This window comes from Gymnoscopelus microlampas (assembly GCF_963454915.1).
Source record: "Gymnoscopelus microlampas genome assembly, chromosome: 12".
Taxonomy (NCBI): Eukaryota; Metazoa; Chordata; class Actinopteri; order Myctophiformes; family Myctophidae; genus Gymnoscopelus; species Gymnoscopelus microlampas.
Window position 1 is genome coordinate 11,479,241 of NC_139949.1, and position 10,934 is coordinate 11,490,174.

General features: G+C 40.1%; 1 protein-coding gene across 1 annotated transcript; it reads left to right on the plus strand.

The window, feature by feature from the left end:
* Window positions 1–2,263: 2,263 nt before the first annotated feature.
* On the plus strand, window positions 2,264–9,921 carry LOC311057196 (keratin, type II cytoskeletal cochleal-like; the record flags this gene model as incomplete). Its single annotated transcript, XM_084074145.1, has 13 exons — window positions 2,264–2,270; window positions 2,402–2,712; window positions 3,066–3,277; window positions 4,090–4,150; window positions 5,173–5,268; window positions 5,575–5,739; window positions 6,068–6,193; window positions 7,155–7,375; window positions 8,263–8,303; window positions 8,480–8,515; window positions 8,974–9,024; window positions 9,161–9,238; window positions 9,809–9,921. 13 exons carry the CDS (start codon window positions 2,264–2,266, stop codon window positions 9,919–9,921), a joined length of 1,518 nt encoding a protein of 505 aa, XP_083930271.1.
* Window positions 9,922–10,934: the final 1,013 nt, after the last annotated feature.

The window sequence follows — 10,934 nt, forward strand, 5'->3', positions numbered from 1 at the left end:
GCATGGTATGGGTGTATGTATGTGCTTAGGTGTGTATGTGTATGAAAATCTGTGTGTAGAGCTAGAACCATATTCTGTGACCAATTAGCCACAGAGTATGGTGAAGCATCGAAGGTGCATCTGTATGTAGATATGGACCCATATTCTGTGTTCAAAAAGCCATACAGTATGGTGAACCATGGAAACAAATTGTATTAAGTGAAACCTGACTTGTTTCCTCTCTCTGTTCTTGGACAGTCTCTCGCTTGAATCCTTTTGAATTACCCAATGCTTTCAGTTTTGTTAAAACAATGTTTGCTTAGATTTATCTTTTTATTCTATCAATCTGTCCAATGTTTTCAGCTTAGTTAAACCCATATTTGAAAAAGTGTTACTACTTTTTCTAAACTTAAGTTTGTTTCAAAAAGGGAAGGCAAAATAAGCCTCGGCTTCAGCCTAATCCTTCTCGGTGCCACTAGCATTAGTGGGCGCAAATGTATGTATGTAAATTTGCTTTTTTAAATGAACCGAAAAAAAGATATACTACTACTACTACTACACAGGTTATTTGTTATTTTCTTTAAATTGTTCATTCCACAGTACAAGGCATAGTTCAAATCCAGCGGTGACATACAGTATTGTAATTTTCTATTCTGACCCATGCACATGGTTCACTAAACCATTGTTTTAATGACTTTAATTGTGCTACCCAATAATTTCATATTTCATGATTTCATATTGGGAATCCCGAGCCCACCCAACTCCAAAGGGAGATAGACCTGGCATATACAGTAGTGTGTATAGTTTCAATATCCAGATTATAGATTTTTTTATATTATACTGACTGATTATAGGTTCTTGGTTTACCTATATGATCCTAGATTCCTATTTCTATGCATTTGATGTATTACCTTGTGTTTACCTTGATTACTGTAAATCGCTCTGGATTAAGAGCATCAGCTAAATTGTAAATTGTAAACATGTTTAACCGGGCAGGTCATGTCATTTGTTATTGAGGTAATCAAACGTGGCACTGCACTGGCTTTAATGATAGAAGAGACTATGGATGATGATGGTGCTGTTGTTCCCCAAATGGAAGGAAAGTTTTAAGCCTGCTCTTAAACTCAGGGTGTCTGCCTCCTGGACCAAACCTCGAAGATGGTTCCACAGGAGAAGTGCCTGATATAGTTGAAAGTTCTCTCTTGGAGATTCTAGGAGCCTTAAAGTAAGCCTTCATAGCCTACTTGGAAGGCAGTGCTCTATCACACACACACACACACACACACACACACACACACACACACACACACACACACACACACACACACACACACACACACACACACACTACACGCACGCACGCACGCACGCACGCACGCACGCACGCACGCACGCACGCACGCACGCACACACACACACACACACACACACACACACACACACACACACACACACACACACACACACACACACACACACACACACACACACACACACAATTCCTTGGGTCCAAATTGTAGGGGGAAAATAATTTGTCTCTGTAGGTTGTTTCCTTCAAAGGTTGCGCTCTTTTCTATTTTTTCCATTTTCTGGTTTGGGTTCAGGATAATGTGTAATAAAGGGTTAAAATGACCCCATGGGACATTATTCCAGCCTGTTACCTGGCAGAATCTTAAAATACAGACTTCAAGGAATTATAAAAACCAGGTGGTGGAAAAAAGTCCACCATATGCGCGTGGACCCCACTTTATATTACATAAATGTTACCATACATTTTGTTTGCGTCACATTAACTTAATTCATCCGTTTATAACTCAGAGAGTGTACAAATGTAACCAAATAGACCCCTAAGGATCCTTTTGGTTACATTTTGTACCATCAGAGTTAAATTAATGTTGAGGATTTTACTGTAAGAGAGACGAAGTGATGAGCGAGTGATGTAGAATTCAGTCTATGTTGGTTACATCAATGTTTCCCAAAATTAGATTAAATCTTTCTTCTTTTTTTTATGTGTCCTACAATTGAAAAAAAATAAATATTATAGTTAATTATTATTTGTTTTAAGATATATTGAAAATAGCCGATATGCAGATATTTTCACTGTTTTTGAAATAGGGCTTAAGTGGTTTTGGGAAACACCTGTGGTTAAATTCCTTCTGGCCCGCGGCAGGAACAATGCAACCTGTTTGTAGAGCGATGGGTAGCTGGGGGCCAGACAGCTGACCCATGGGTGGTATGTGACAAACCGACTGGTTCTTCCACATTGGTGGGCCACTTACCACCCATGAGTGGTATGTGACTGACAGGTTCCTCCACATTGGTGGGCCACATACCGTACCTTCACCATAATGCCACACCCTGTGTTGTGTGTATAAAAGAGGACAGCTCTCACCTACACTCTATCCTCTCTCCACACAAACAGGGACTCTTTCTCCAGCAGCACCACACACCACGACCACCAACCAACCAACCATGTGTTCCAAAGGGAACCAGCGCAGCGGCAGCGGCCTGTACAGGGCAGCGGGTTTCAGTAGTATGTCTCTGGGGTCCTTGAACAGGACCAAGGTCAGCTGTGGACCCTACATTGGGTGTCACATCACTCCTGTATCGGTCGACCGTACCCTACTGACGCCGCTCAACTTGGACTTGGACGAAGCCCAAAAAACTCTCCACGAGGGCGAGAAGGACAAGATCGGGAAACTCAACAGCGAATTTCTTGGATTAATTGTTAATGTAAGAGGCCTGTTCCACCGATGTTATCACGAGTTGAGAAAGTTGAATGTCGATTTGTGCATCGATTTATGGTCAAGTATAGCTGATCTACAAGCTCACAATGCATCGCACCGCAACGCGTTGTGAGCTTGTACATATGAGCTTGTAGATATGCTATTTTCAAACATTTTGGTACTTTAAGTACATTTTGATACCAAAACTTTTGTAATTTCGCTCAAGTAAATTTTTAATTCCGGACTTTTACTTGTAACAGAGTACTTCTACCCGGCAGTATTGATACTTTCACTTAAGTAAAACATTTGAGTAACTTTTACCACCACTGTTTGTTTGTTTGTTTGTTTGTGTTTTTCCAGGATTTTCCTGAATTAGAGAAGAGGAACAAGGAGCTGGAGACCAAATGGAAGCTGCTGCAGGAGCTGGACACTGCCTCGTCCGACATCGAGCCCACCAAGAAGGTCTACATCTCCACCCTGAAAAGCAAGCTGGACATGGTCAGGGAGCACAGGAGCAGGCTGGACCTGGAGAGCCTCAGCATTAACAAGAGTGCGGAAGACTACGAGAAAAAGTAAGAAAGGGAGCACTTCACCCCATTTTCAACTGTATCTTCAGTGGTGTAAAGTAACTAAGTACATTTACTCAAGTACTGTGCTTAAGAACAATTTTGAGCCAGTTTTACTTTTACTCCACTACATCTCAGAGGCGAATATTGTACTTTTACTCCACTACAATTATTTGTATACAATTTACTAGTTACTTTGTAGATTTAGATTGTTAATACAAACCATACAGTAACCACTTCAGCCCTCTATGTTATTTTGGCCATTTGAAAATAGCCGATCTACAAGCTCACAGTGGGTCACGATGCGACACATTGTGTGTAGATATGCTATTTTAAAAAGATTTTTGAAAACTTGTGATAACCCTGCATAATGAGTACTTTTACTTTTGGTACTTTAAGTACATTTTGATGCCAATATTTTTGTACTGAATACCGGACTTTTACTTGTAACAGAGTATTTCTGCATTGCAGTATTGACACTTTTACTTAAGTAAAACATTTGAGTACTTTTTCCACCACTGCTTATCTTCACTTGGTACCATTTGTGTTTTACTCCCTCTGTCTCAGAGGAGGGCTGTGAAGTGTGAACGGTTCAGAAACCTGCCATCTTCCAGGGTGGATTCCAAGACATACGTTTTTTTCAAAAAACTGTTAAGACATTTGTAGAATCCCCCAGAAGCAAAGATTTGAGTTAAAAATGTTCGCTTTGAAATACATATATACAGAATTGTATGTTTGTAACGTTATTCTTAGTCACATAAATGTAAGTAAATATGACACTAACAGGTGTGTTTTTGTTTTCCTGTGTCTGGTTTCAGGTATAAGGAGGAGGTCATCAAGAGGGCAAAAAAAGAGGAAGAGTTTGAAAAGCTTAAAAAGGTAATCATTGTTATACAGTACTGGAAAGTGCATTAGTTATATAACAGCTAAACCACTTTCTTAACCTCAACAAGCAGACAATTTTCATTGAGAGGAAAGATTCAAATATCTGCATAGTGTAAAAAAATAGATCTATTTGCATACATTTTTACATTCTCTGGGTTCAAATTAAAACTGAGGATTTTACTGTGTGTCGTTTGCAATGTTTATTAACCCATTGTTTCTCAAAGTGGGACCCCCAGGGGTCCTTGGGGGGGGGGGGTTTCCAGGGGGCCCCAGCTAAATGTGTTAATGGAGCATCACAATTATTTTAACCACTTTAACCTAAAAATCACTTTGTGCCGTGCTGCGAGCGTGTACTGTACATCTGCTCTTTTGGAAAATAAATTCTTGACATTTTGAATAATTTTTAATTTTCAAACATAAATCTTCTTGGGGGTCCTTGACATGAAAAAGATTGAGAACCACTGAGTCAATCAACTCACATAAAATGTGACAGACACCATCACAGCAAAAAAGTGTGACATGATGTATATGTATGTAACACATAAATGGGCAACTGGTGGCCCGGGGCCCACATGCGGCCCCCGACCTTCATTTAATGCAGCCTGCAGGTTTATATCGGAATACTGATAGATTATTGATTTCAGCTGTTACAATTCCAAACATGCAAACATGACCCGCTTTAATTACTTCAGTCTATATTAGTAGCTTAATGACTAGTAATAATATTCTATTGTCTTTTTTATGTCCAATGTATTTTTATTGAAGTTCATAAAGTTAACATAAGTATAACTAAATGCATTTGAAAGAAAAATAGCAACAAAAAAAAACAGGATTCCAATTAAAAAAATAGCAAAAACAACAAGCTCAAACAACAAGCTCAAAATGCGTTGAGCTTGTATATCTGCTATTTTTGCTATTTTTGATGAGTGTGGAAATATAGTGGCCCTCTCCATCATCAAAGTTTCCCACCCCTGATGTAACACATATTCATCTGATGAAATGGTGTCTTCTTCTAGGAAGTGGATAAGGACTATATGGCCCAGGTGGAACGGGAGGTGAAGGTCACTAGTCTGATGGAGGATATCAAAATCTTCAGGACACTCTATGACATGGTAAAGCATCTTTACACAATTCACCAGTGGCGTAAAGTAACTAAGTACATGTATTGAAGTACTGTACTTAAGTACAGTTTTGAGGTTCTTTTACTTTACTGGAGTATTTCCAATTGTCTATACTTTAACTTCTACTCCACTACATCTCAGAGGCAAATGTTGTACTTTTACTTCACTACTTATTCCGGACTTTCACTTCGTAAAAGAGTAGGCTACTTCTACATTGCAGCATTGATACTTTTACTTAAGTAAACCATTTTAGTACCTTTCCCACCACTGCTCACAACGTTGTTGGTTTTGCCACAGGAACTGTGTGAGCTGAAGGAGCACCTGAAGGGCCTGTCCGTGGTCGTCCAGATGGACAACTCCCGCGGTCTGAACATCGACCAGATCGTGTCCGAAGTCAAGGTCCAGTACGAGGAGATCGCCGCACATAGCCGCACGGAAGTCGAGAGCTGGTACAAGGTCAAGGTGAGGAGAAGAGCAATGGTGGACAGTTACTAAGTACATTTACTGGAGTACTTTACTAAAGCACATTTTGGCATGACATTCACTCCGCTACATTTCAAATAGAAATATTGTACTTTTGACTCCACTACATTTCTTAGGAACTTATACACAAATATGTTGTGAATTAACCACTTAAGCCCTGTTTCAAATGCAGTGAAAATAGCCGATGTGAGGTTTTTTGTGTTGTTTGTACCTTTTTTTTTTACACAAACCTCAGGTGTGTGTAGACTAGTAGTAACCAACTAAACCTCCTCTATACTTCCTCTACTCAATCCCCTGCCCGCACCAGTTTGACCAGATTACCTCCACGACCGTCAAGACCGACGGTCAACTTAGTGAAACCACGAGGGAGATCGAGGAGATCAAATACCAGATCAAGCGTAAGGAGAACGATATCAAATATGTGGAGGTCCAGGTGAGTACCGTACACGCCACTGAATGATGCTTGTGTTGATGATGTTGATGATTAACATGGGAGTAGTGACAGGGATGTGATCAAATCATACAGTATATGCATACGGTTAAGGGCCTTTCCCACCAAGCACTGTAACTATAACTAGAAATGTATCAATACCATTTTTTTCCTTCACAATACCTATATCAGCATTTTAGGGAGTATCGGCAGCTTTTCCGTATTGGTATCTGAACAACTGAACTATAACTATAATCTATTTAGTTCACCATTGTCTTTGTTTGGTTTGTTGGAACTATTTAAAAAACGATATCTTTATAAATTAGTTATAGTTATAGTGCTTGGTATCATGGTGTGAATGGCCCTTTAGTCTGTATTTGTTTTTTATGTCACACGACTTCACGGTGTCAAGGGTTCAAAGTTCTTTATTGTTATGTCTTGTGTACAGGACAGTGGTGGAAAGTAACTAGGTACATTTACTTAAGTACTGTACTTAAGTACAATTTTGAAGTATTTGTACTTTACTTGAGTATTTCCAATTCCCAATACTACTACAATTATTTGAAAACTTTAGTTACTAGTTACTTTTGAAATATAAATTATTATATTATAAAACATACATTAACCACTTTATTTTATACATAGGCTATTTGAAAAGCTTGTAGATCTGCCATTTTCAAATATTTGAGTACTTTTACTTTTGGTACTTTAAGTACATTTTGATGCCAATACTTTTGTACTTTTACTCAAGTACATTTTGAATTCTACACTTTTGCTTGTAACAGAGTATTTTGATATTGCAGTATTGGTGTTTCTACTAACATAGAAACAAGTACATTTCCCAACAATCCTTTAATCCATAGATTATTTGAATTCAATTATCGATTATTCATATTTCTTTTGTAATCGATTAAATTGATTCTTTCGATTAACCGTTGCACCGTTGCATCTCCAATGTCCTCAGTGTAAGAAGGTGGGCGACAAGATCTCAGAGGCAGAGGAGAGCGGCAAGAAAGCGGTGAAGGACGCACAAACACGCATCGAGGAACTTCAGAAGGGTCTGCAGACCGACAGATACAACATGGCCAAACAGATGAAAATCTACCAGAACTTGATGAACGCCAAGCTGGCCCTGGACATAGAGATCGCCACCTACGGGAAACTCCTGGAGGGAGAGGAGGGGAGGTGAATGCCTGGCCTGGAATTTAAATGGTTAACGATGTTCAATGGACCACTGGTTCTCAACGTGGGGTCCCATGGGGGGGGGGGGGCCCAGGTAAATGATTGATAGTTAGGAACCAAAAAAAAACCCTTAAGGATCTGTAACTCTGAGAGTGCGCTTACGGGTCCGTTTGGCTCCATTTTGTTCAGTTTCAAAGTTAAATTACCACGGAGGGTTTTACAGTTTAGATTGAAGTCCCAGAGATACATATCGTATCACATGGGGTGGTGGGCGACGTGACGTCACACCATTGGAAGTAATAACGGCGAACCTCACAAGATGGCGCCACCTGTCCACTGAACTCAATGGTGGGGGCCGCCATGTTGTGAGCCAATGCAGTAAACAAAGAAGTTGAAAACATGTACTAAAAAAAACCCAGTCCTCCTGCGTAGGAAGACCATATACCGACCGCTCACACCAAACGGGAATCCCCCCATCTGCCCCGGGAGATGTTAGGCTTATGATCTTTAGGCAGTGCTACTCATTACAAAAGCACCTGCTAAAACATTGTGTACGTGTGTGACAACATAGTATCACATATAGCCAGACTTCCAGAGATCTCCGCCTGGGGTTTCTGGGGTGGAGAGATCCGATCGCCTGGCTATAAGACTATTGACAACAAGGCTCTATTTTAACCAACAATATAGCTGACATTTTGGTCACATTTGAACCATTTGGGCGGTAGTAGCTCAGGAGGTAGAGCAAAGGTGTCCTTGAGCAAGACACGGAACCCCTAAACTGCTCCCAGGCTGGTGCCTTGCATGGTTTCCTTCGCAATATAAATGCACCATTGACCTTTTTTAATGCTGCTGGTTGTGAAATCTAACAGTGTATAACCTCTGTCACTCAGGATTGGACATCAGTCTATCATCAGCATTAGCAACAGCAACGGTAAGCATTTTACACCTTCAGATGTACACAGCACACACTCAATTGTGTTCGAAGCTTATAAGACACTCAAAAGCAGTGTGAAGTGTTTTGAGCTTGCAGATCTATTATTTTCAGTGCGTGGTGACACCAGCACGCATCTACTAAATTGTGTTTTTTAACTGCTGTCTTTCCTCCAGGCCAGTATTATGAACCTCCATGCACGCATCCTAAAGGTACGTATTTAACAACTTTTCTTGTAAATGAATGCCTTACTTTGTCATACTAACTACAGTGTCACACAAAAGTAGCAAAAAACGCTGATCTACAATCGATGTGGCGCTTGTAGATCTGCTATTTTTTAAGTGAATGTGAAAGTGGTTAAAGAGATAGTTCACCCCCAAAATGACTTATTTTCTACCGATTAGTCACCTCATGGAGACTTGAATCCATAGATTTAGTACATTAGTTTTTGTCACATTCCTAAGCCAATAGTTTGATGACCATCGATAGGAAAAAAGTAATGTTTTGGGTGAACTATCCCTTTAAGCGTGTGTGTGGGTTTTATAAATGTTGAACCAATGAAAAGTATTAAGAAGAGCTTGTGACTAAATAATAACTACATTGGATCCACTGGAGGAATTATTTTTCCCCATTTCCTGAAAGCTAACAGTTTGGACTCTTTCCTCTCTAGACCCTGCCCCCTGCTGTGAGGAACAGCCTTGGCTTTTCTATCCATCATGCGGTACGTATTTTAGGAGCTTCGACTGTGTTTGTTGTGTCACTGTTAGGCTGTTTGGGTTCGGTTGAGTACAGTGGTGGAAAGTAACTAAGTCAATTTACTCAAGTACTGTACTTTCTCTTTCTCTTTCCCCTAATAGGCCGTGTGCCTTCTGACCCTGACACTAAATCGGACCCTTCCCCATCTGTGAATGGGTCTGATGACCCAGAGGTTCCAAGTACGTATTTTACAACTGTTGGGGTTCGACAACATTTCGTCAAACCTGTGTTTTTTTTCTCGTAAATTAAAGGTAGGGTAAGTGATATTTTTTGTTTGTTAAAAATGTTAAGTACTATATTCTGATAGTAATCATTGCTACAGAGCGTTTGTTCGGTCACAAGGGTCTCTCCAGCTCTTTAGTAAACAGAATATATTATAATTATTATAAAATATTTGAAAATAGCCGATCTACAAGCTCACAACACGTCGCCATGCAATCTGCTTGTAGATCTGCTTGTAGATCTGCTTGTAGATGAGCTTGTAGATCTGCTTGTAGATCTGCTATTTTCAAACATTTTACTTTGGGACGTATATTTTGATGCCAATACTTTTTTCCTTTTCTCAAGTAACATTCTGAACATGCAGGCCTTTTACTTCTAACAGAGTAATTTTATATTGTGGTATTGCTACTAAAATATCTGAGTATTTCTTCCACCACTAAAAGCTATGATAAGACATTTAGCTGGCGACCCCCCCCCCCCCCCCCCCCTTTGAGAACCAATGGGTTAAACTGCGTTCTTTCCTGCAGGCCCCCATCCTGCGTCGCCAAGCAGAGCTCCTTCTGATGTTGACATCACGATCACGGTCACCGACATCCCGGAGAACGAGACCAAGAAGACTAGCCCTGACACTAAAGAATAACACACAGTACAGTACAGTATGAATAATAACATGAAGTATCATGGTTATTATTAACAGAGCCTGTTACTGTATCGCGCTCGTATCCCGTCATACGAGTGTAATGGCCTACTTAAATATCCCTTTAAGTAAGAAATGTGAGTACTTTTCCCACCACTGCTTTGTTGTTTTACATTCATTGTCATTAAGTGAAATGTCTTCATATACTGCTAGGTACAGCCTTACTGTCTTTCCATTCACTGTATTAGCCTAACAGACTAGCGTGTGCACGTGATGCACAACATGCTGATGATCATCATTGGCCTTACATGTTTTGACAAGCTGAATATTATAGAGTCAAAATGGCCCTTCATGCTGTATTATGCTGTTGTGAGTACTGTGCAATATAACGATGGTCTGGAGAACTATACTGGTCATGTAATAAAACTTCTATCTCAGAAATACAACATGCCTGTGACTTTGTTTTGCCTCAACATCTTGATGCAGAATTCCTCGCCACCTTCGTTCTCTCCACTCCATCCCATACCAAACACACCAAAGCAGGCCTGTAATTCCATAATTTTAGGGGCACGGACACACTTTTTTACCATTTAGCTCGAAGAGCAGCCGGTCTAGGAACAAACAAAGCACTATTCAACACCTATACAACATGTTTTCGATCATTGGCCGTCCTTTAAGCCAATGGGGAGACATCCCATACTCTGAACGGCGGTCTCGTCCTCCCATGCTATGGCATTATAATAGCTCAGCAGTGTTGCCATATTCTGCGAGAGAAATAAGCAACCAGGTCTATGAAAACAAGCCCAAAAGAAGCGACTAGGCTACGGCTATTTGAAAATAGCCACCTTATTTATTGCTAAAATCACAGCGGTATCCATATTGCTCCCCCCGCCCCAACAGAGTAATCACAGACGAGCAGTGGCTTAAAAAGTACTATTATCTTTTTTTACTTAAGTGAAAGTTAATTGGAAATACTCCAGGAAAGTAAAAAATACCTCAAAATTGTGCTTAAGTAC